Source organism: Perca flavescens, chromosome 24 (genome assembly GCF_004354835.1).
Source record: "Perca flavescens isolate YP-PL-M2 chromosome 24, PFLA_1.0, whole genome shotgun sequence".
NCBI lineage: Eukaryota > Metazoa > Chordata > Actinopteri > Perciformes > Percidae > Perca > Perca flavescens.
In genome coordinates this window covers 9754659-9781163 of record NC_041354.1, presented here as the reverse complement: position 1 = coordinate 9781163, position 26505 = coordinate 9754659, and the positions used below count along the sequence as shown (strand labels likewise).

General features: G+C 40.3%; 2 protein-coding genes across 3 annotated transcripts in view; one reads left to right on the top strand and one right to left on the bottom strand.

Annotated features, from left to right (window-relative positions):
- The window catches only part of mcf2la (mcf.2 cell line derived transforming sequence-like a), a 53316-nt gene extending 52367 nt beyond the window's left edge, over window positions 1-949 (bottom strand). Inside the window, exon 1 of the mRNA XM_028572226.1 lies at window positions 848-949. The gene's annotated coding sequence lies outside the window, so the exon portion shown is untranslated. The remainder of the gene's footprint in view (window positions 1-847) is intronic.
- Window positions 193-26505, top strand: LOC114551128 (radixin). Of its 2 annotated transcripts, XM_028572229.1 has the most exons (15): window positions 193-380; window positions 2371-2464; window positions 15279-15362; window positions 16058-16153; window positions 16366-16488; window positions 16627-16778; window positions 16933-17016; window positions 18308-18454; window positions 20091-20187; window positions 20316-20479; window positions 20915-21045; window positions 21507-21667; window positions 21834-21926; window positions 22094-22330; window positions 23550-26505. In XM_028572229.1, exons 2-15 carry the CDS (start codon window positions 2453-2455, stop codon window positions 23712-23714), a joined length of 1746 nt encoding a protein of 581 aa, XP_028428030.1. In that variant the 5' UTR covers window positions 193-380; window positions 2371-2452; the 3' UTR covers window positions 23715-26505. The 2 variants fall into 2 exon arrangements, with proteins under 2 accessions (XP_028428030.1, XP_028428031.1); XM_028572230.1 differs by lacking the exons at window positions 193-380; window positions 2371-2464; window positions 16058-16153; window positions 16366-16488; window positions 16627-16778 and having other exon boundaries at window positions 15304-15362.

Sequence of the window (26505 nt, the reverse complement as noted above, 5' to 3'; positions counted from 1 at the left end):
AATAAAGTGTTTTTTGAACATTTAAGCATGTTAACATGTTCTAGTAGAAACCCCAAAGTACAAGTATGAACCTGAAAATGAGCATAATATGGAACCTTTAAGTGATGATTTACTTCTTCTCATGCTTTCATGAGACTTTTATTTTTAAAGTTGAGACCGGAAGCCGTAGTATTTTATTCCGGCTGGCTCGACACTAGCCCCCCAAATCGCCTTATGGTTAAGACTTCAACGGGTTCTATGTCTGTGGGAATTCGTTTCGTCAAAAGCACTAAGAGATAAGGAACGAGGAGCTGAACGGATTTCTCAGCGTGAATATTTTGTCACGTTTGACGATAACAGGCTTTCCTAGTATCAACCTAAAGATATACTTCATACCCCCGGTGAGTTGCCTTTTGCTAGAAGATAAGCTTCTCTTGAGTTTGAAGCGTAGCGGATGTCCTCGTGTTCGACCAATTCATATTTAGAAATGATGACTTGTACGAAGTTGTGTCCCTTAAACTGCCTTTAAACACACCGTAGCGTAGCTTGCCTTGCGTAACGTTATTCACAATTTCTCGGTAGTTTATTTTTTTTTGTTGGCAAAGATGGTAAATTAATGATGGCCAAACATTTCAGGCTTTAAAACTTCACGTGTTACGTTACGAGCGAGGCAAACCTTGGCTATGCCTGTCCCGTTATGTAGACTACACCCACTACCTAGCATGAAAATGTCAGGCTATGAGTGTGTAACCGAGTGAAACTCAGAAAATAAGGCTTTTGACACGTCAAACGTATATATTTTTCCCCCTGTTGCAGCTAACGTTGTGCTAAAAGTGTAACCCATTTGATTAAATTGTGGTTAAATTACCGTGTAACGGAAGCCAACTCTCGGCGGGTAAATACGCAAGCTAATTGCTCACGAGCTACAAGTGGGCATGTCTTCTTCTGGAGTAACGCTACAAACGTTCACGTTAACGTACAGCTGCAGTTATCAGTGGGCTTCCTTAATTGCACATTTGTCTTGAACATAACCCTTGTATTTGCCGCACTGTTATTCTGTAAGTCCACTATCATTGAGTGTTTGACTGTTGAGAGCATTACACTTAGTCTGTGTGATGGTTATCATTCTTCTTTCTGCAGTTACCAATATGGAGTAGGGTCCTTTTGGTGGTCTTGTTTTTAGTTTCTGGACGTATTTTGAGCTGTACGTTATTTCAAAAAATAAAGTAGGTGGTATTATTAACGTGATAGTTGCCAATTTGCCACTACATGATTGTATAGGACTAGAACTGCATGCCGAATTTCCCCCAAATTGAAGGATATAAGCGAACAGGACAGCTGGCTGTTCGACCAGCAGTGTTTCGTGAAAATGTATAGAAATGTAATAATGGCAATGCCAAGTAAATGAGGTTTGAACTATCAAACTGTCATCCAAACTGGTTGCTAGCCCGGCCCAGTGACAGAAAGCACCCCCTTCTGCTTAAGTGTTTTGTAGCAAGACACAGTCAGCAGCAAATAATGATGCTGTTCAAGCAGGTTATGATGTGTTACTGCTCTGCCATTTCCTAATAGACCACTTTGTAAGCTTTAAGATTGTGATATGGTATCTACAACTCAGCACTATACCGTCAGACCATAAACTGAAGCATCCAAATCTGATTGATGTGACATGCTCATATAATGAAAACGCTTGTTTTCCCTGGATCATTTCAGTATCATATGGCAGTTCAGCCCAGGTCATTACCTAACTTGCAAGCTTGTGTTTCAACTAGAGTGTACCTAGAGTGTGACATACATAGCGTGCATTGATGAGATGCATGGTGAAATGGATGAAAAAAAAAGTGTAGTCCAAATATAATTCGTGTCAGACAGATATTTTAATTTTGATAAAGTATAACTGACTATCAGTTTACAGTGCCCATGAGTCCTCATCACATAATGCCTTGACTGTCTTCCAGTTTTCTGTTCCGTAGTTATGATGATTTAAGTAGTTTTCCCCCTGATAGGCTTGCTTGCAATAGTTACTGTATGTGCACTATGTACAGCAACATGATAGTGCATGTTGAGATTGAATGCGAAACCACCACACTTTTTTTTTTTTTTTTCTTCTTAAACTTTATGTTCTGTTATTTTCTGTTGTGTGCATTGTCTACACCACTGAATTCAGGACTTGATTGAGATATCTGATAGAACCAAAAAGAAAACATTCAACTTGGATGGAATAATTTCTGCTAAATTTAAAGATGAATCACTGTGGTGTATTGTTTCTTGCCAAATCATTTAGTTACAGAGAGAATACAAAAAAAACACAAGTAAATCATGTTGTACTTAGGCAGCTTCTTGTATTGTTTCACTCATGAAGATGTGAAAAAGTGTCTCTTTTACTTTCAGGCCCTGTGATACAGCTGTTGTTGCCGTCCTGTGACGGATTTATCCTCTCAGCTGTTGTGTGTAAGGAGGAGAGGAAGCAAAGATGCCGAAACCGGTAAGAGGCTGAAAGGAGCTACATGAGAGTTGGCATAAAAATGTCAGCAGCTTTTATCCTACTGTGTTCTACAGAGGTATACAGAAATGCAGCGCTATGGGAAAGAAGCCAGGAAAAAAAACACTTAAGTTAGGCACTTTTCCTGCTAATCGATTCCCCTTGTTTAATGTATAAAAAAAGAAAACTTGACTTGTTAGAACCTTTTAAGCAGTAGCCATATCAGGATATATGATATGAATCAGAAAGATTATAGTTGCTTGTTTGTTCCTGCATAGTCTGCTTGTATAAACTGAATCTCTCCAGTCGGTATACACTACTGCCGAAAGCTACATTTGTGCATTCTGCGAAGTGGCAGTTTCACCCCCATGTCTGTTCCCACTCCTCATACTCCTCTTCTTCCAAGTAAACAACAGCCAGAGTGTGAAATGAACTGCCTGGCCCACAGGCCTTGCAACTGCAACACTGCTGCCATTGTTGCTTAAAGGGTGGAGTGAATGCCAGAGTCCTGGGATGTGAACAACACCCAAACAAAAGCAATTTGATGCAGTCTCTTCATGGCTGTCTTTCCGACTGTTGTCATGCTGCTTTTTCATCATAAACCGACCTCCTTGGGTAGAGCTCACGCATGAGTCTGGGGATATTGCATGTTGCACAATTACGTTTCACTTTACAGGAATATATTTTTCAAAGTATAAAGTTGTCCAGGCCACTCTAAGCAAAGTAGTGACGGTTTGGCATTTTTAGTCGACAAACTCTGGTCTACTTGATGAATTTTCAAACAAATCTTACATTACGTTTGATTTAGAATTTCTTTCATGGAAAGTTTTCAAGGTCAAGTTGCTGAAACTTAAATCATAAACTTTCCTAGGAACTCGGTACAGCAGGCTTTACCACAAGTGAAGCATATCTTCTGTCTCTTGAGGTGGTGGGTGTTTGTGGGTGGGTGGTGGGGTTTAGGAAGCTACAGAAGAGGAACAGCCAGGCACTGATGTCATCCTCTACTTGTCCCCTGAGTCACCAGGCCACGCAGTCATCCCAAAACAGCTCCTAGGAAAGTGGAAGGCTGGCCGCTCATGCCAGAGCGGCATCTCTGTCACAGACAATAACTGAGAGGGAAAGTACAGCTTGTCGCAGGGAGGCACTGGCACAGCAAACAGAGGAAACCAAAGCAGGGTCCGTCAGACATGACCTTCTCTGGGATTGGTGCCAGACATTAAAAAAAAAAAAAAAAAAAAAAAAAAAACCTTTTGGAATTGGCCTCTTAAAGGAACACGCCGACTTATTGGGAATTTAGCTTATTCACCGTAACCCCCAGAGTTAGACAAGTCGATACATACCCTTCTCATCTCTGTGCGTGCTGTAACGCTGTCTGACGGCTCCAGCGGCATCAGGCCAGCACAGAACATGCAGGTGAATGGTTCCAACAATCCTACTGCTCCGAATAAGTGACAAAATAACGCCAACATGTTCCTATTTACATGTCGTGATTTATAGAGTCACAGCGTGTACAAAAAACAACGTAACATGAGACACAGCCGTCTTCTAACTGTAAACAAACCAGGAACTATATTCTCAGGCGGAAGAATATAGTACTTGGGCGGAGTGATATGCTCGCAGCAAGCCTGTCTGAGAATATAGTTCCCGGTTTGTTTACAGTTAGAAGACGGCTGTGTCTCATGTTGGTGTTGTTTTTTGTACACGCCAGACTTACAAATCACAACATGTAAATAGGAACATGTTGGTGTTATTTTGTCACTTTTGTCACAATTGGGAGCAGTAGGCTAGTTGGAACCAGTTACCTGCAGGATCTGTGCTGGGCTAAGCTAATGCTGGAACCGTCAGACAGTGTTACAGCACGCACGGAGATGAGAAGGGTATGTATCGACTTGTCTTACTCTGGTAGTTATGGTGAATAAGCTAAATTCCCAATAAGTCGGCGTGTTCCTTTTAAGCCTCAGTTTCAGCATTCATCTGTAACCAAAGAATTAAAAAATATCACAAGGTTGAGTAACATAAGGGTATGTTGAGCTAGCGTTGTTTTTCAATATTGATTTTGCATCAGTCATAACCTACAATAGCAGTTTCTTTTCAAACACAGAAACACTTGGCTTTTGCAGTGAACTATGAGCACATCATGGTTAAGGTTGTGGTGATATTACAGGTCAAGTGAGGTGTCAAAAAAGAAACGAATGATACCAGTTGACTGTGTTGAGATTCATTTTATTGGTTTTACATGAACACACATACATAAGATGTTCTTAATGGCAGCAAAGCATGTAGAATTACGAGCATTATGTTGCATTGCAAGTGAACCAGTGACTAAGACAGATTCAGGGACAATCTTTTTTTTTTTTTTTTTTTCTTCTGAACTTAATTGCGTAATTGAAGTTATAATAATTAGACTGACACTCAAAAGGCATCATAGCAACAAGGTATCTTCTATATGTAAAAAGGGCCATTTCACAGCTGAGGTTTACAGCAATTTGTAAACTGTCCTGACTTTTGACAAGTTTTTAGGTTGTGTGCACCAGCTTTTTTTATGAGACCAACCACTTAAAACCAATCAGCACATTGCTGGCTTAAGCAATCTGTTTACACTACTATTTCACCAGTCTGTCAGTCAGTCTTACAGACTGGTTGAGTTTTTCGGTCTTCAGTTTTGCCCGTAAGTGTCCGTAACATACTGTTTTTAATGATGAGCCATTGATCATGAATTAGATTAGCATCCCTATCTGAGGGCCAGTGATGGGAATAATGGCGTTTATAAATAACGGCGTTAGTTTTTTCAGTAACGAGTAATCTAATTGATTACTCTTCCCATCTTAATAACGCTGTTACCGTTACTGCCAAAAAAATATGGCGCATTACTCTAATTGAAGCTTTTTTTTTTTCTTTTCATCAGACCATCTAGATCTCTGAGCCGAGAGGCAAAGATTTTTTTTTTTATTGTTCTTCCTTGGTTAGTGGGCAATGCACGAGACAAGCGCATAAATGCTGACGATTGGCTGAGGTTGAGTAAAATTTCATGGTAAGCCAATCAGAGGTAGAGTTGGGCGGGTGTTTGAAAGCACGCATAGTCGGGCACACAACAAACAACACAAGTGAGTTGGTCAACAAGAGACAGGTATGGCGAGCCCAAATAATCCAAAAGTTGCCTTCTCTTAATGGAATTATAGCCTTTACTTTTCCCTCCAAAAAATTAAATGAACAAATATAATCGTGAAATGCCCATTATGCCCAAAACATCTATTGTGTTATTTGTATTGATCCACTATAAACATAATATCTGCATACGAGGCATTTGATTGGAGGCTAGTCTCACTTTGTCCCACGGCAACATTAAAATAGTTTAGATGTGTGTACATTGTTTCTGTTAATAATGTAAGTGTCCATTTCATTATATTCAGATTTATCATAAATAATTGAACATGCACGTGTATTTTAAGTTCCGTTAAAGAGGGGTGGAGGTGGGGTCACATTTGAGCATTTAAAAATGTACTTGTAAGTAATGCAGTAGTTACTTTCTGAAGTAACTAGTTACTTTTATAATTTGTAACAGAGTAACTAATTTAGTTACTTTTTGGAAGAAGTAACTGTAACTAATTACTTTTTAAAAGTAACTTGCCCAACACTGCTGATGGCATCAACATCAGTGTGGATAAAGCACAAAAGTCTGTCAGTTAGGGCTGTTTATGAAAACAATCATAATCACAATTATTTTGGTCAAAATCACGATTATTTAACACAATTACTGACTTTTGGAAAGACGTTGCTTTTATTGAACTTAAAAAAACAGTGAAACAATTAAACAAATCAACAGTAAAAACACCTTGAATTGTTAAATTTCCCTTAATACTTTGACCGTTTTTAAATATATTTTTTTTTCATTCAGAATACAAGACAAAGAAGAGTTTACTTGCAAAACGTAATGTGCAAAATGTATTTTTTTTTGATTACATTGTTTTTGTGATCGTTAGGAGCCGAAATCACGATCAAAATTAGATTATTTGCACAGCCCTAGTGTCAGGGGGTCTATGAACATATGTTTGGAGGCCAGGGCATGATGAGGTGATAGCAGCCCACAGGAAGAGGGCCCTCACTGGCTTCTAGCTTGGGGCTGTTTTCCCGTTTGCTGGACAAGGGGCCCGCTGTGTACATTGGGGGCCCAGTCTATGTCAACATCCTGTTTGTGGAAGTACAGAAGAAGGGTGAAGACAGAGGATTATCACCAGACGACTGAGGCACTGTCAAGGCAGGAATGAGTCAGATGAAGTGAACATCAAATTTGGGAATAATAGGAAATAGATAAATAGAAGAAAGGGAGATGGGAATTTGTTGTAGTGTTCAGGAGGTACTCTGTAGGAATTTTAAGAGGTAGGAAAATGCTGAGGGTTGTTGGAAGGAAGGAGTTGGAATATTGGTGCTGGGCAATTGCCTGCCATTGCCTGTTTTGTTTGACCCTTCACCTCATTTACAATACAAAATGTAGGTCCCGTAATTAAATAGAATAAGTATGGCCGTCCCTCTTACTCTTTATTATCCCTCTAGTGTATGTTGTGAAATCACTGGAAAGGTTTATTTTTTATGTTTTTTTTTTACATCCCTTTTTACGGTTGACCGGACATGGATAAGTAGATTTTTTTTTTTTTTTTTTGTCCTCTTGTGAAAGGGATGTTTCACATACAGCATTTCCTACCTTCCCCCAAAGCATGATGTGTGTTTGTAGGTAGCGGTTATTCCTCCTACGCTCTCTCTCCTCCTTCCTTTCCTCCTCCCTTCCGAAGCCTGCCTTACCCTGCAGGGGGGTTAATCGGTGGGACAGACAGCTGCTCGGACCCCAGCAGACCAGATTTGTGTGTGTATGTGTGTTCTGTGTGTGTGTGTGTTCTGTGTGTGTGTGTTCTGTGTGTGTGTGTGTGTGTGTTCTGTCTGAGCAAAGCTCCTCTAAACAGCTTACAGTAACTTAACAGCTGTACATTTAACAAAGGGCCCGTCTGAGTGAGAACTTGTCTTTGAAATTGAGAGGGGGAGTTGGAAAAATCTTTAAATGGCACGTAGAAACAAAAAAACAAAATGTAAATGATTGTGCCACTGGTTTTGAGACTCACTGAGATAGTCATTGGCCTTTCATCTTCAATGGCTTCATTTGTCACTTGCTTGTCAAATCTTCAACTATACTCCCCACCACTTGAGGCCTGTTTAGTGACACTGCACATAAGGAAGGTAGAGCAAATTATAGTGTTGAGATAGGAAGAAACCTATGGTGTCAAATACTCCCAGCCTTAAACTTTGTCTTATAGAAAATGACGGAGGTGGAAAACAATGAACAAAATAAAGGGGGAAAAAAATCAATAAAAACACAGAAAAGCCTTGTCATATCACCAATGCCTGCCATTAGCTATCTTAAAATTGACATGTAATGATGCATTTTGTTTGTTGCTGACCTTGTATCAACACATGTATCTTTTGGTTTTAGGTAAGTGAAGAGAGAGAGAGAGAGAGATGAGAAAAGGATGGAAAAAAGAGAGGGAGTTAGTGAGACAGATGGTTTTCCTGCTGCTGATATACACTGTGCAGAAAACACAGGTACAAGATGCTGTGGGCTAAAGTACAGCCATAAAGCAACTTACCACATCTAAATATTAGCTCCAAATGTGTTTTCATTATGCTTGCAAACATGAAAAATGTTGGCAAAGAAACTAAAACGTTATTGAAAATGCTGAAGAATAGGCTTTTTTAGACGCTATGCTTCTAAAGTGTGTTTCAGACCAATGCGGCAACTGGAACATGACCACATCAAGCGAACATCAGGGTTTACGCTACTTTTAGGGTTTACCTCTTGCCTCTTAGGAGGTTTTAAGGCATGTCAGTCCACACAATGACTCGCAGGCTCCCTCATATGACGTGGCGGCATTACACAAACCCACCATAATTTTCTGGAAGTATACACACTTTTACCTGCAGAAATTGGGTGAATCTGATAACTTGTTAAATTGTCTTTTTGTAGTGTACTGCTTGTCTAACGCGTATGTCTAAATGATCTAACTTTCTTTTTAAAGAACGGTCATGTAGCCCAGTCAGTTTGTCTAGTATCACCAGACAGACATATAAGTCATAAGGACAGGCTTACAAAAGTCGCTCCTTCGAGACTTCTTAGTTGTCAGTGTGTGATTAGCTGTGTCAGTGCCTCGGCATGTTGTTGTCCCTCTTTTCCTCCCCCTCTCTCAGCAGGAGAGATAGGATTAACTGATTGTCTGGTCCATACTGGATTCCACCTCTCTCTGCTCCGTGGGTTGGCTATGTTTTGGCAGAGACACACACACATGCAGCACATAGGTTGGCTCTTTCACAGCTGATTGCTGATGGCAGGCGGGCCCCACACAAATGCAGGGAAGGGACATTCAAGGCCAGTCACTTGGAAACCCCAGCTCAGCACAACACTCTCCATAACTACTCCTATCTCAGAAAGTCAATGAGGCAGCTAGTCTTAATTCACCAGTAAACCATGAACAGGTTATTTTGTTGATGTGTGTTTATCAGGGGCTTATATTGTGCACTTGCAAGAGTTGATTAAGATGTTGCCCTAGTAGTTTTGCTTCATTTAATGTCATATAATTAGTTGAAGTCTATTTTCCAAAGTTAAATCAGGTTTTTACCATGTGCCAGTAAAATGTGCGTGGCACCGGCACATTTAGTTTGGCTCGTTTCCACACAAGCAGCTGTTGCAACACCACTTTGACCACTGCTCCACTCCGTTCACATGCTCTGCACACAAGGGCAGTATAGCATTTGTTACAGCACTGTGAGATGGGCTAGATGCTACACTACAAACAAAAGAAACAGTCTGTGTGTGAGTGTTAAATGCTATCACACCATGAGACAACTGTAACTCATGGGGGTTTAAGAAAAAATCGATACACTTGAGTATCTCTATATTTTATTTAGCAATACTATATAGATTTTCTTTTTTAATTATTATACTTTATTATTATTTTTTTGTTTACATGCAAAAATATTCATGTAAGACAATGGTTCACATTTATGTTGTGTTTAAACCCCCTACCGCTAGATGGCTATGCTGAGACGCACCACTAGGGTCCTTACCTAAAAGTGCCTAGCAGTACCTGACGTTTTACTAGAAGCTAACAATGTAGCTATGGCTGAACTTTGGCCTACTTCAGCATATAACAATTTGCTCACTAAGAACCTGTGAACCACAATCCCAAACTAGCAGTTTGATTTTCTGTGTACTGAATTGTTTACCTAAAGTAAACTTCTTTGAATTTATGCACATTGTCTTTTTTTTTTTTTTTTTTCTAAAATTATACTTTAAAAAAATCCCAATATATCGCCTTACGCACAGTATAAAAATATATTGAATCGTGACCCATGTATCGTGATACGTATCGTATCGCCAGATTCTTGCCAATACACAGCCCTAGTAACTCAGAAGTATAGTAGGTCTCCATCTTGCACATAACTTTTACAGAGGAGCAAAAGGCCACAGTTTCCTGACAGAGACCCACAGGCTGGTAGTAAACAGTAAATCAAGGAATATGTGAAAGGCCTTTTTTGTAGAATGTGTTCATGTGAAAATTCAATTATGGTGTATTGTTTGCAGGACATACATGGTGTGAAAAGATAGGGGCGGAGGTGTCGACGCTTACAACCTCTTCTAGCTGCTTTTCTGAGTAATGGATCCTCTTGTTTGAAAGCTGTGTGTTGTGCGGCGTTCCTAAAGGCTGACTGCAGTAGTATGAAATGGGGCGCAGTGACCTTGTTGCTTTTATAGTAGCTTCTAATGTAGTCTATATCGTTTAATTTCTGGGATTGTGCAGATTGGCCAGATGTCACTTACCTTCTGCTTTCTTTGTGTTGTCATTCTAACCTCCGGTGGATTTCTGAGGACTATGGTTAACTGCTCCTCAGATCTCTGCAGGGTAAATCCAGACCGCTAGCTAGACTACCTGTCCAATCTGAGTTTTCTGTTGCACGACTAAAACAACCTTTGAACATGCACATGTTCCACCAAAATAAGATCCTTCCCGAGACTATTTTGCAGAGGCACCATCATTGTCCGGTGCTTAGCACCGCCCAAGATGATTGTAATTGGTTTAAAGAAATGCCAATAAACCAGAGCACGTTTTTCTCTCTTCCTGGAATGTTGTGTGGACTAGCCAGACCCTCCTCCGCAGCGCTGTGGATGTGGGTCTGGCAGTGCGAGACTACTTCTGATGGAACTTTGCAAAACATAATTGTTAGCTTCTTCTTCTTTTTGACATTTCAAATATTTCTTCTGGTTGATGGTTTATAATTGGAGTATTATCTGTTGTTTTGGGTTTTTAAGTATCTTGCATCTTATCAAAACCAACCAGAGCCAAGAGCTGGTTTCCTAGTTAGCAGTAGCTCATGTTCTATTATGTAACCATATCCTTACCATCCTCATTGAAATGATGTTGACAGGGCTGTGTTGTAAAAAGCAGCTAATTTTATTGGATTGGATGTCAGTGGCATTGGTGTAGAGTGCCCAGGCTGATCTAGACTCGCATTCATAAAGCATCTCTGAACCATGCAAAAAAACTTGATTTTAATTATAAGCTCATCAAACACTCTTCTGTTATTACACCCCTTCACTTTTCCACCCCCCCCCCACTTTTGGCACCCTTGCTCGGACTACACCCATTTTCAAAGTTGTCCTTTATTTTGATCTCAACCGCACACAGCTGTAAACTTTCGAGACTGCACTGTGGCAGGGTGAAATCAATACCAACGTTACTGTCCTGGCTGGTAATCATTGCATTTGTAGCTGAATTTCCTTAAATGTTTCCTGTCAATTAAGTGCTGACTGAAAAGTTGGGATTTTGCAGAGCAGGCACAATTTTGTTCATACAGTGATTATCTTGGACAAAATGATTTTAAAATGTTAATCGCTCGATCTACGTTTGTACTGAATGTGTGTGCATGTCTTTCCTGTTCATCGCGCGCTGGCAACTATGTCCATCACACTGAACTCTGTTTTCACTTAATTGCATGAAAAACCAAGTTATTCCATTTCTTTTTCCTCCCCTGCAGATTACTTCCATAAATTGTGGGTTAATTTTCCAGACATGGATTAAGCCTAGGTCTTCTAATGTGGAGTAACCATAAAGTGCCCCTCTGTGTGGAATCTTCATTGAATAACACAACAGAAATAGAGATTTGGTCTCAAAGAGCACAAACTAGAGAAACGACATCCATTGAAAATGGACCCTGACTGAAGGCAGAATACAATCATTTAGTCCCTTAATCTTTTCTCCGCGAAGCGGGCCACATTTTCCAACCAAAATAAAGCTTGGCCTTAAGCAGGTTAGATTATGAACATGGGGCAGGCGTAAAATTTAGTCCAGTTTAGTAAAATAATGTTGAAGAAATGGACTGTTGACATTGCAGTAATAGTTTAGGCCTGGCAGGAGTGTTCATGCGAGAAGTCTTTGACCCCGTTTTCACTTGGCATTAACATCCATCCTGAGTGATCAGATCACAAGGGGACAGCTCTAAGTACAGATGAAAACACTCTCAGGATGCATTGAGGAAGCATCGACATTGGATCGCAAAAAATGCATTTGGAGGTTGTTTGAGTCTTAGATGTCCACATTCTAATAGCAGTGAGAACAGGAGTGTCCTGTGTCCACATTAAAGACTGCCTACTCAACTGTGAGCTGAATTACGTAGGCTAGCCTACTCATTCAAAGTATTTCTTACGTCACACAAACCACTCAAATCATCATCATATACTGTTAGTATTGTCAGTGTTTTTGTTCCTGCATGCTGCCTGCTCCTATATCCCCCGCGGTCTTGAGCTTTCTGCAGCGCTGTTGCCTTGAAAATAATGTTATTTTTAGTTTCATAAAACAAATTCATAGGGATGCACCGAAATGAAAATTCTTGGCCCGAAACCAAAAAAGAGGAAACCAAGACCGAAAACCGAAACACCGAAAGAAATTATGCTAATTATTGGTACCATTGCATTTATTGCTATGACTGTGTACTAACTTTACTAAAATTAAGGCATTGCAATTGTATAAATATTAAAGTTTAATTAAAAAAATATCTAGCAGAAATATCGCATCCAAGTAATGGTCTTTATAACGCGGATCAAGTACAGTCGCGATGAAGTGCAGAGGATCCGAATAGATCTCACTGAAACGTGAGCTAACAGACTCTAAGAGCGTACTTTTCATTGTTTTCACTCCGTGGTCCGTCTCAACCTCTTTGCTTAGGAGACGCTTTGCAGGTGGAACGGGTACCCACACACGTGCAGGTCGCGGTTTCTGTTTGTGTCATCACAACATTTCGGCCGTATTGTTTCGGTGATAAAAGAATTTTGGCCGAAAACTGAAAATGCCCTTTTGGGCCATTTTCGGCCAAAAATGTTCGGTGGCTGAATATTCGGTGCATCCCTACAAATTCACCAATGTAGGATATTAGGCTACTAGAAAACTTCTTTCTCTCATGTCATCTCTTTCTGTTATTTATTAGGCTCGCATTACCAGAGCTACAGCACTTTGTGGAGTTTCCTTTCCTATAAGTTCTTCACAATAAAAGTCCTCCGTTTTTTGGGTATTTGAATGCTTTTATTATGAAGCAGCAAAATCAGGAAATGTTGGGGCTCTACAGCAGTAACGTAACGCGACTCCTATAAATGAACATGAAACGTAAAATAAAGCAGTTATAATATAAACTAAACTTCAAACAACAGAGATTCCGTTAGAAGCTACAAACGTACTGAGAGCTGAACACACACACTTTTAAAACCATCTTTCTCTCCTGTACAGGTCCTGCAACCCGTCAGTCGGCACCATCTTATAAAGGCTACAGTCTATGGGCGGCATGCAGGCAGACTGTGGGCGGCGCTTTTTCATTATTCACTTGATTTATGTGAAAGTAACAACCGACATTATAAACAGTAAACACACAACCAGCCTATATACAAACGGATATGATGTACATGTTTATTCGCATATAGAGCTGGGAAGTAAGATCCGATCATGAGTGGTCACTGAGGATGCATTTGGAGACACATTCTACAGACCGGTGAAAACACATGCACCTGGAGCTGTCCTCTTGCAATCGGATCACTCAGATCTGATTTTAATACCAGGTCAGAACAGGCCCTATAGTGTAGTGAAAGTGCTGCAACTTTTCATGGGTAATTAATGAGTGGGAGACATTGTGGTCTGAGCTCCATGTGGTGTGGGGGAGTCCAGCTATGTGCTGTATAGACACAAGTTTCATGGATTATTCATTGCAGGGATATTGAGAGAAACAGAGAGGGATGAAGGCAGGAGAGACCATGAAGAAATATTGAGAGGAGAGGGAGAGAAATGCAAAGCAAGCCTTCCTGAGGTTTTGTGTATAATTGCAAAGAGGAAAAAGAGACGTTCTTTTCCTCAAGTTTCTTCATTGTGTCTCTTTTCCTTTCCCTCGTTTTCTGTATGGTTGGCTCATCTACAGTAACCTCGCTGTAACTTAATCTCAAAGGGAGTTCACCCCAGATCATCTCTTGCTTCCTGTTGCACTCAATCTCCACCGCTTTTTTTTTTTTCTGCACTCTTGCTAAAGTTTTTGCTTTTGCACTCTCACTTTGCCTCTTGCCTTCCTCTCTACCATGCATTTCTCTCTGTCTACCATGCATTTCTCTCTGTCGCTCTTCTTGCGTTGTTAACCACTACTAAAGCGACACACAGCTCAGTGTGTGCGTAGGTGTGGGAGGAAGGATGTGAGATGCCTCGGAGGTCAGACCCGCTCTGTTCTGTGCCATCAGCTGCTGCTGGCCTACCGCCATTGCCTTTTACCGGCAACCAATGACTGAGTTTTATCCTCTGCTTCACCCCAAAAGAGGTCCTGGAGTAGTGGGCTGCCTTGAAAGGTGGGGCTTGCTCACTCTGGCAGTGGAGGATGGAAAGAGGGGGAGAGATGCAAGTTTACACAGCCCCTTTACAAAACCTGGGTTGGGATTGACAAATTGAATACTGAGAAAACATGCTTCCATTCTCTTCTCCAGGAATTCTCTAATTTCTTGGAAGATCGTGGTCTATCGAGAGAGTTTGACGGCAGCACTTCTGCGTTGTCAGTTGTGTTGATACATGTGTGCTATATCCTACATTAAACTTATGTTTAACTTTTTATTTCATGGCATACAACAGGCTTATTAATGTCAGAGTTAAGCACAGACAGCAGCACTCATTTCTACCTCAGATTTGAAAGTATAAATAGTCCTGATATTTTTTTTTCATTTTGCATTCATTTGTTAGTAGAGATAAAACAGGAAATGTGGGAGAGGGGTAACACATGCAACAAAGGTCCCAGGCCTGAATTTAACAGCCATGCATCTTACCCACTAGGCATTATGTTTCAAAAACAAAGCTAAAAAGACAATTTACTTCCAGTAATGTTGCCTGATTTGATGATTTAGATTAGTGGATGTGTAGTCAAAATAAAAAAAATAATATAAAAAAGGCCCTCATAGTAATGAGCTGAAGGCTGAGGTAGACATCATATTATTGTAGAATGGGAGTAATTGTCCCAGGCGTATTTGGCCAATCCACTTACTGGTTTAAACAAAATGCTGTAAAACTTTTTCAGAAGTTGACTTTTTGGCCTGATTTTAAAAAATCCTCACTGTAAACAAAACAATGTACAGTTCAAGAAAACTTGTGACCTTTTTGTAATGAGAACAGTCAGGCAGCAGTGCTGTATCTGATCACTCTTCATGTAAAACCTTGGCCTGTGGAATATGGGAAACAAAATAAACTTGTTGTTGTTTGGTTTCTAGATCAATGTCCGTGTAACCACCATGGATGCAGAGCTGGAGTTTGCCATCCAACCTAATACCACAGGAAAACAGCTCTTTGACCAGGTGAGCATGGGTGACATAATAACCACAAATATTGACTGGTTACTGCTTTCCAAAGAGCTAAAATTATGTATGTAGGCGTCCTGCTGGTTAACCAGGATGTTCCTAGTTCAATTCAGACCATGGTCCTTTGTGGCACGTCAACAGATGATCTCTTTCCAAGAAAAAAGAAAGAAAATTCCCGCAAGCATTTGTCACCTCTGCATTGGTTTATTTGGTCGGTCGACGAAGGACCTTTCTCAAGACACATAGTAGTAAAGTGACATAGTGTGTAGTGCTTAAATACAAATCATGATTACATGATCCACAGCTGTGTTGGAGGTGTGTCCATGATCACACAGAGAGAAAACTAAAATACCAAATCCCCTCTGATAAAAATGTTTTAAGTCAATGGTACATACGCAACACATAACTCAAGTATATAATACACAACTGGCCTTCTCTTGATTTCCCCCCCCACAAAAACGTCTACATTTTAAACCACTACAACCACAGGCGCCATTTGTTTTTCCTCTTGTTTCTCTCTATATCTCAATAAACATGCAAAATACATCAGTGGGAGCCGCAATCTATCACCCTATCTCTTGTTAAACCATTTCCTGTCTGTTTAGATCTGTCACCATAAAAGCAATTTAACATAATTTTTAAAGTGATGCAAGACCTGCAAGATTTCCAATTTGTTTTTGTTTTATTGTCAGGTGGTGAAGACAGTGGGACTGCGGGAGGTCTGGTTCTTTGGACTACAGTATGTGGACAGTAAAGGCTACAGCACTTGGCTCAAACTTAATAAGAAGGTTAGTCTTCCTCTACGTTCATTTTATCCTGTGTCATAACTACCAAAAAAACACAGTTTTCATTTCCTTTTACTATCTCACTGTGCCTCCTTGTCTTTTTAATTCTTGGTCAGGGTCCTTCATGCAACAAACCAAAGTCACAAGCATGTAGTTGTGTGACACACAGGCTGATAAATGGGTGGTTGGATGATGATGTGGTCTTTTTCATCCAGGTGACCCAGCAGGATGTGAAGAAAGAGAACCCACTGCAATTTAAGTTCAGAGCCAAGTTCTTCCCTGAGGATGTCTCAGAGGAACTAATCCAGGAGATCACTCAGAGACTCTTCTTCCTGCAGGTATAAAGCCACTCACTAGTGAAATGTCCATCCAAATGTTCAACTGAGTTTGAAATTGATATTTATGGGGGAAAGCAGTGTTGAATACAATAAATAGCTTCCATGTGTTTGCTCCTTCACTCCCTCCGGTTCCGCCAGGTGAAAGAGGCCATCCTGAACGATGAGAACTACTGTCCCCCAGAGACGGCTGTGCTTCTGGCGTCATACTCGGTCCAGGCAAAGTATGGAGACTACAACAAAGATGCCCACAAGCCTGGGTATCTTACCCATGACAGACTGCTGCCTCAGAGGTAACCGGAAAAAAATGTCACAACTTCTATTGCCAAAGTGTTGAGTTTTTACGTACAGACGTGTTGTTGGAATTTTCAATGATTTCTTCTCCAGGAAACAATTCTGTGCTGTTAAACATCCCTTCAGGTAAAGTCATTGTGTTTGTGTAAACAGAGTCCTGGAGCAGCACAAGCTGACCAAGGAGCAGTGGGAGGACAGGATACAGACTTGGCACGAAGAACACAGAGGAATGCTCAGGTATGTTTAAATCTTTCATGAAAACCCCTTAGAGAGACAGAGAAAATTTGTATCTGAGTGTAGGTGTTTGGCCTTGTGTCCTTTTTAGGAAGTTTAATATATCTATATTAGTGCTGTCAGTTAAACGTGTTATTAACGGCGTTAACGCAAACCCATTTCAACGGCGTTAATTTTTGTTATTGTGAGATTAACGTTCTTTTTGGCCTAGCAAACTTTGTAGTTTTTTTCACATGCTGTTGCAACTACTAGTAACGTTAGAAAAACAACACCACACCGGATCTGGCTAGACCGGAAACAAAACGACAGCCACGCCGCACACCCTTGTTTGGGCTTGCAAGGCGGCCAAAGAGTAGTAGGCTAACGTTACGTTTTGAGTGGATGGCGATAAGATTCTGAATAGAAAGTTTACTTTTAAAAAGTTGGCGAGGGGGACAGTAGTTTCACACATACACAGCCTGTACTCCACGGAGAAAGCAGACCAACTGTAACTGCTGCAAAGTGCAAACGCTGTCTCATTAACCGGTGATCACTGGACATCAGTGAGTAATATCGGCAAACGGTATATCGGCAAACGGTTTTAGGACTGTTGTTTGTATCGTTTTTTTGACTGTTTTTGTCATTTGGGACATTGTCCACCCCCTTTTCTGTCCAGGAGAATTGTTACATTCCTTATTAGAAAAATATAAAGGTTACAAATGTCCTGCTGTGGCATCTGGTTTTGGACCATTTTGTTTGTACTGTATGAGCAGAGTGTTAGTGTTACATCTCAGTTAGGTTAGGTACTTGGAGGAATTGTGCAATAATGACAGATTCACACATTTTTCTATAAATAAATAATCTTAAAGTCAAGTTCATAAAGTAACTTTCTTTCTTTCATTTGATTCCCAATCAAGATACACTGGTAATAATTGCTTTCCATTGTTAATATGTACTTAAAAACGGTTCTGAAATGCAAAATAATACAATTTTATTCATGTGATAAAACATGCGATTAATTGCGATAAACTATAGAAATTTGGCGATTAATCGCGATTAAAACAAGTAATCGTTTGACAGCCCTAATCTATATACTTATTCTAGAGGGCTGTACAAGGCCAAAAGTCGACCTACCAAAAGTTGACTTCCTTTATTGGAATGTATGACTTGATCATATGATTACTACGTAATTTGCTTTAAAAAAAAAAATTTAAAATAAAATATACACAGATTTGTTTTGTTTAAAAAGATTTTTTTTTTTAAAAACTATATGATTTATGATCTTCTGACTCCTGCTAATGTTCCTCCTCTCCAGAGAGGACTCTATGATGGAATATCTTAAAATCGCCCAGGACTTGGAGATGTATGGAGTCAACTACTTTGAAATCAAAAACAAGAAGGGCACACAGCTGTGGCTGGGGGTGGATGCCCTTGGCCTCAACATCTATGAACACGAAGACAAGTAAGGGACACGCACACACACACACACTAATAGATTTGCTGAGTTTATTTACAAAATGGTGAAGACTGTTAAAAGTTCCCATCAAGGCTGAGACATGTTAAGACCTCAACTATGGAGTTAGAATCATGCCAAAACCTCACACACACACAAAACGTGTTTTACTCACGCCCAACGATTCACAAACAAACTCAGTGTGGTTTGCAAATACAAAACATCATTCACAAACTGATGCATTTTGTTCTGCAAATAAGAAACCTACCTATCAAACAAATACAGTATGTTTTACACATAAAAAGAAACTTATTTCTTCAATGAATATCCTCAATGAAAATATCCTGCAAGTACAAAAAAAAAATCCTTCAAGTACAAAAAAAAATCCTTCAAGTACAAAACAAATTCTGCAAGTACAAAAAACTGTCACACACAAATCCAGGTAAATTTACTAACAAATGTCCTGTAATTTGCACTCCACAACAGCAGGTGGTGCTGTTAAGTCAATTTAAGCCTACCAGGACCATAGACACACGCAGATTGTTTTAAACGTTATTACGGTTCATAACTTACTAGAACTTTTGTACTTGAAGGATTTTTTTTTTTGTACTTGAAAGATTTTAGTTTGTACTTGCAGGATATTTTTTGTCATTGAAGAAATACGTTTATTTTTATGTGTAAAACATACTGTATTTGTTTGATAGGTAGGTTTCTTATTTGCAGAACAAAATGCATTAGTTTGTGAATGATGTTTTGTATTTGCAAACCACACTGAGTTTGTTTGTGAATCATTGGGTGTGTGTAAAACACGTTTTTTGTGTGTGTGTGTGTGGTTTTGGAATGATTCTAACTCCATACTCAGCTTTCAGATTCAAATACTAGTTTCTTTTCCCCCTCAAAATAGAGGGGGTGTTTTGATCTAAATCCAGTCACATATTACCACATGGGTGCAAGGGCATCAGAGCTGTGGTTTGCAGTTATGACAAAGTGTGCCACAACCGATGTGTGCCAACGTGTGTCATCATAACGATGTCTGTTAAACCTGCTGTATCACCCAACCTCACAAGATCAGAGCCAGAGCCTTGTGTCTTATTTATTAGCAATGAGTATGCTTCCTTTGCCTGGAGCTTTTTGTTTTTGGATGATTTCTCATCTAACTTTAGCTTTTATAGATGTCCAAAGACTTAAGTCATCAAACGGCCAAAGGACAGGGATAATTATTTGGGTTCTGTGCAGGCTCTTTCTGTTATGACAGCAGTGCACGTACTATAAGCACTCAGACTAGTTCTACTTTATTGATCAGACTTGTGAACATCCATGTGTTTAGCTTTGGCTTTGTAAATATGAGTTATGACACTTATTAGATAACACCCACCAAACTTTTACATATTGGAAGAAGAGCTAAGTTCTATCCACCTACTTCTCTTTTCTGTCACTATTCTTAACCACTTAACTGAAAAGCTGTATATGAAGATCGGAGCAGAGTATTCAGTCTCATGATTTCCTGTAAAGTGGTCTATTCGTACTAGGCACCATCTGCTGGCTGAGTGAAACTTTCTACAACCAACTGTGTAACACCCTGTGCTGTATATCCTCACGTGAGTGGGACGCTGAAGTTGAAATTTTATAAAATAATTTTTTTCAGGTTAACCCCAAAGATTGGCTTCCCCTGGAGTGAGATTCGAAACATCTCTTTCAATGACAAGAAGTTTGTCATCAAACCTATCGACAAGAAAGCACCTGTGAGTGTCCGATTAAAAAAAGTTTAAAAACGTCAGATATTTGACTTTCTGCTTGATGGATACAGAGAACATGTCGTGCTTCACGTTAAAGGATATATTCTCTCCCCTCTCTTTCTTAAAACACGTAGGACTTTGTGTTTTATGCCCCGCGGCTGCGCATTAACAAGCGTATCCTGGCCTTGTGTATGGGTAACCACGAGTTGTACATGAGGAGGAGAAAGCCCGACACCATCGAGGTGCAGCAGATGAAAGCTCAGGCCCGCGAGGAGAAGCACCACAAACAGATGGAGAGGTACTGCACAGGAATACTGGGAACCTGTGTGTGTGTGTGTGTGTGTGTGTGTGTGTGTGTGTGTGTGTGTGTGTGTGTGTGTGTGTGTGTGTGTGTGTGTGTGTGTGTGTGTGTGTGTGTGTGTGTGTGTGTGTGTGTGTGTGTGTGTGTGTGTGTGTGTGATATTCATTGTGTTTACGGCAATAACCCCCCCCACTTCACTGACTTTTGACAAAACATAAATCTGTGTCCAAACAGAAGTAGCAGGTAGAGGTTTCTCCACTAGAGGGCAGTCTTGCCTCTTTAACATCCTAGGCAAAAGGAGTGCCTGAGTACTTTATTCAGGTCATAAGAGTGCATGATTTGCTGTGTTTCTCTGTATATGTCACTATAATATAGTAACATGTAGGTTTCTCACTCAAAGATACTGAAAGATGTTGTTACTAAACCTCTCAGGGCTCAGCTGGAGAACGAGAAGAAGAAGCGAGAGTATGCAGAGAAAGAGAAGGAGAGGATAGAGCGGGAGAAAGACGAGCTCATGCAGAGACTGAGACAGATTGAAGATCAGACGATGAGAGCTCAGAAAGGTACCCGTTTTTTCTTTTTATCCATCCATCTGTTCATTTATCTTTGCTGCTGCCTTCCTCTCCCCTCCTCGTGTCTGTCAAATCAGAGAATCTCTCTAGGGCTGTGATCAAGGCCAAAGACAGGTCTATTCATCAGACTTCTAATGAACTGAAAAGTTGGTCTCTCTTTAATCTCTCTGTTTTTTTTTCCCGTTTTGTGTTTAATCAGAAAGTTCAGAAAGTAGTTTTTTCCCTAGCACTGTGTCCAATGTCGGATTTAGAGATGATAGTACACAATATACTTGAACAACAGAGGTTAAACATAATGTATTAGTTCAGATTGATTTCCCTGCATCAACAGTACCTGACTTGAACAGTCACTACCAGCAGAGATCCTACTGAAGTTTGAATTTGAAATGTGTAGAAGATCAAATTAAAATAGACATGGTGTGTAACATGTCTGTGTGCCTGCCCTTCCACAGAGCTTGAGGAACAGACTCGCCGGGCCCTGGAGCTGGAGCAGGAGAGAAAGAGAGCAAGGGAGGAGGCCGAGAGGCTGGAGAGAGAGAGGCAAATGGCTGAGGAGGCCAAGGCAGAACTGGCCAAACAGGCCGCAGACCAGCAGAAGACCCAGGAACAACTGGTGCGTGCGTTTGTTTTCACTGATGGTGTTAGCATTTACAGGTTGGCTATGTGGATTTACAGTATGTGTTTGCTCACTGGTGTGTTATTGATAATTCAGGATGAGCACATTCTTGTGTGTGTAAATGTACAGTGTTTGTAACAGCAGGGTCTCTATTTAATCCCAGGCTGCTGAACTGGCTGAATTTACAGCCAAGATCGCTCTCCTGGAAGAAGCCAAGAGGAAGAAAGATGATGAGGCCACAGAATGGCAGCACAAGGTACAGGACTCCTCTCCCCCAATCCTACATACGCCAACATTGGCTTCCTCAGATGTCTTTTTACACTCATGGTCTACCAGCGTATATAATTTCACTCTCCCCTGCCTGGTGTGATTTCGGTATGTGTTTCTGTCTCACCCTCTCCCTCTCACTGCCCTCCCCTGCAGGCTCTGTCAGCCCAGGATGACCTCGAGAAGACCAAGGAGGAGCTGAAGTCTGCAATGACTGTGGTGCCAGCGCCTCTGAGCGGCCATGCTGAGAGTGAGCATGACGAGCAGGATGAAAACCACGCGGAAGCCAGCGCCGAGCTCTCCAATGAAGGCGTCAGCCAGTTAGACCTCCGCAGTGAAGAGGCGCGCGTCACTGAAGCCCAGAAGAACGAGCGGGTCAAGAAACAGCTGCAGGTGAGAGCAAGGGATGAGGGGCAGCCTCTGGGTCAAATTTAGCTTGCCACTGAAGTCTGACATTTTTCGTTTAAGGGCTATGTCAAAACTTTTGACATATCACAAAGTTCATTGCCAAAATGATATGACCCTGGGAGCTGCTTTTCCCATGTTCAAATGAACTTTCAGACTCAATATGAAGTTCATTTAAATCCCCAAAAAAGAAAACCCCATCTGATAAATGATACCCCAGTGTAGAAAAGCAACCTGGGGTGGAAATGAGTCTAAAACTTACCCTATGAATAAAACCACCTCTTTTTAATAAACAATGTAAATCTGTTTAATCTAAACAAAAATCCTTCCGTTTTTTATTTTTTAAATTTTTTTAACCAAAAGAGATTTGAGTCTTAAAAACACAAATAACGAGATTATATTATTTTCTAGCAGCAGTTTTATTGCAAAGAAGAAACACCAGCCAAGAAATGGCAAATAAGGGTAAGATAAGGCATACTTCTCTGTCCATTCTTTGACTCCTGTTAAAAGCAGGAGTTTAAAGTGCTGGCTTAGACTGTAGCCTGGCTTTAAGATATATATATATATATATATATATATATATATATATATATATATATATATATATATATATATATATATATATATATATATATATATACACACACCCACACAAAAGTAATTAATCAATCAGATTAAAGTACATCAAATCTCTCCATATCTTTGCTAACTTTAAATATATTCCAGGGCCTGTAGATCTAAGCCGGGCTACTGCATAAACCAGGACTTGTACTGAAGCTATGGCAAGAAGAATTCAGTTATTAACCTTAATTTACTAAATAAATTTTAAACAAAATGAATGAACAAACAGCCCTCTGTCTCAAACCTATGTAACTGCCAACCCCTGCTTCAGTATTTAAAGTAAGTTGAACTGTTGCAGTTTCAACAACTGTTGTTGTTTCCCTCATTGGAAGGATTTATTTATATTAAACATAGCCAGAGGCTGTAGCTTTGCGTCAATCAGATGTTTACTTTTGAGGCGTATTTTTCCATTTTTGCTCTTCTGCACCAGTGTCCTGTTTCTTTTTTTCCACTTTTCTCCTCTGCTACCTTTATGTCTCTTTACTGCTCTCTGTTGTTTTCCCCTTTCATTTTCTATCCTCATCTTTGCTTTTTTTATTCATCCTTTTCTTTGTCTTCTTATCCTTCCTTCTCGTTTATCTCCCAGACATTAAGCTCAGAGTTGGCCGATGCCAGAGATGAAACCAAGAAGACCCAGAATGACTTGCTACACGCGGAAAACGTGAAAGCAGGCCGAGACAAATACAAAACGCTGCGCCAGATTCGACAGGGCAACACAAAGCAGCGCATCGATGAGTTTGAGTCCATGTGAGAACAGCACCGCCACTCTTTAGCTGAGGGTGTACCTGCTCCTAAACTTTCCCCTCAGCGGCTGCTCATTTTCGTGGACAACCGATGCTGCCATCCTCGTAGTCCCGCCATGTCCCCCTCTACACCCCCAGGCAATCTTGAGAAATCATCTTGTCAAACTTTGCCAAAGTCCTGCCCACATCTCCTCTCTGAAAGTTACAGATATCTCCCCAATATGGAGCTGCCTACACGCCACTCTGAACAAGCAAATATCATCGTACTGCAGAGATCATCTGTAACCCTTAAACACAGGGGAAAAGAGAAACTGTTAAAACCAAAATGGAAGCTGTTGGATTTTTGTTTTTGAGCAAACATGGCCATATAAAGCTACTTTTTTTTTTTTTTTTTTTTTTTTTTTTTTTGGACAACTTGTATGCAATAGTTGAGTGATTCCATGTCTTCAGTTAAAGATGACCTGTCCTCTCATTGTTTTTAAGTTGATTCCCTCTAACCCGCTTTAGTTTAGTTTGACTCCTTTTATTGATGATGACCTTCTTTTTAGTTGTCTGTTGAACACATTTAGCTGCAGGCTATGCATAAAGACTGGAGTTTGGAGATAATAATTTTAACTCAGCGTCCAAGCGCTTGCTTATGTTGCATCATGTCAAAACCTATCACAAGTCATGCTGATACTCTAAGCATCTGAGTCATTAGAGAGCTTAGGTCATTTCACTCTATTCAGTCAATTTAAACTGTTATTTGAATGTTGCATTAATAGGTTTATATAAAGAAAAAAAGCACAGCAGTATTTTAATAATTTAATTCCAGGCTCAATATCAAGAATAGCGTTAAATGAATTGACCGTCGTAGGGAAAAGAGCCACCCAACTTGTCACATGGCAGGTTTTCATGAACGAATGTAGCAAAGGTAACAAAGGGAAAGTGTTGTTTTTTTCGTGCAGAGGTGATAAGATAGCATGCAATGAGCTTGTGCCACTGAGCTATCACCTACGAGCTTAAAAGTGTTAGAAGATAAGCGTGTGTGTGTGTGTGTGTGTGTGTGTGTGTGTGTGTGTGTGTGTGTGTGTGTGTGTTTGTTTGTTTGTTTGTTTGTTTGTTTGTTTCTAGTTGCATCCCAGTGTTTCATTCCCAGTCACCATAGATGGTTTTCTCTGCCTACCAGCTCACAAAGGAAGCCAGGGTATTAAATGGACAGACAGAGGAACAGAGAGATGAGTACTATGTTATACTAAGCTGTTTGTCGGTCTGTCCAACCGTGTGTGTGCGTGCGTGAGAGAGAGAGAGAAAGTGTGTGCAGGTGTAGAAGCTGAGACCTGGCACCTCTCTGGCTGGGGAGCTTATGAAAACATCAGTCCTCGACCCAGGACAAATCTCTACCTCAGTAATGTTAGCAGTGGTGACTGACAGTCAAACACTCAGGATGCGGCCCCCCCTCCCTCCCAATAAGGTCATGATTTTACTTGGTTGCCGTTACATCCTTGTGTGGTGCTCCGGGGCAGGCTACATTTTGTACGTTGGGTTAAGGATTTCAAGAGAACAGTAAGGGTCTGTGTAAAACAGATGATGATGACAATGATCCCTCATTGAGATCTGGGTTGGTCTCTCCTTGGTCCTGGCCTTGCTCAGATGTTTTGGTTCATTGTCATTTTTTTCCGGGAGGGAAAAACAAAATTGCAAACAATGAGGAAGGGGAAATAATGTTGCAAATATCAGAATTAAGATGTACTTTAGTATAAAGCTAATTTTCAGAATAAATAAGGTAATTTTGTCGTTGCCTGACAGGGCCCTATGACTCATTTGGTTCTAAGTTGTTGGTGGTGATAGACTGGGTCTACAGAGCTGCCGGGACTCAAGACCTTGTTTTAAAATAAAGGCTCTCCTGTATAATATTTAATTCCCTTTAATGTCTGTCCAGAACTTTGTCTCCTTGGTTTTAATTTCACTTCAAGGAGACAGTTTGCAGACCTGCAATGGATCATGGGACTGAGAGACTTGTGAATACGTAAAGAGATGTTATTAGTAGTTCTTAATGTAAAGGGACCTTGCTATTGAAAATTGTGCAAGTCTCTTCAATCAAATGGAGAGTAGGCCAATTTCTTCCCCTAAAATCTTATTATAAATTCCCATCTGACAACATTGTTTTTGCTCAAACAAACTAACTCCATCTTTTGTGGGGTGGAAAATATGTTCCAAGGTGCATTTTTGACATAAGTGAAACTAAAGTTCTCCTTTTTTTTTTTTTTTTTTAATATGATGAAAAATGTTTATGGTATTATTTGTTACGCTATACTGACAGCTGGTGTAGATTATTGTTTTAATAGTCAAGAGTTTTAAAGTTAAAGCACTTGTAAGCAACAAGACACTGAATCCTGCCTTTTGTGTTTAACTTCAGTGTCCATTGTTAGTGTATTGTTTGCCATAGCAGGTGAAAAAAATTATCCTGTTCTTCCAGCTCATATTTTTTTGTATTTTGTTCAAAGACTCTAAACCGGCAGCACGCATCGCTATACTGACCGGCTTCATTGGAGGGGAAAACTATTGTTGACACATCCACACCCTCAACCCCCCACATTCAAGCTGTGAGGCTTCAGTTAGTTTATTTTCACAGCAGAATGTCATTGGCCTGCCTGTCCCCTCCAATGAAGCCAGTGTCTGTGATGATGCCTGCTCTGGCACCAGCTGTCACATTTTGCCGTTTGTTTTTTCCTTATGTTCATGTATTCTTTAAGATAGAAGGCACAGATGGATTGCAATTAATTTCATTGGTTCACAAATAAAAGTTTTAAACTTTGA

What these genes read in the sequence shown, in the direction of transcription:
- LOC114551128 (XM_028572229.1), top strand. An exon ending in GACAGACTGCTGCCTCAGAG is followed by an intron (nt 16,779 to 16,932) that starts GTAACCGGAAAA and finishes TTGTGTAAACAG; the next exon opens with AGTCCTGGAGCAGCACAAGC. An exon ending in GACGATGAGAGCTCAGAAAG is followed by an intron (nt 21,046 to 21,506) that starts GTACCCGTTTTT and finishes GCCCTTCCACAG; the next exon opens with AGCTTGAGGAACAGACTCGC.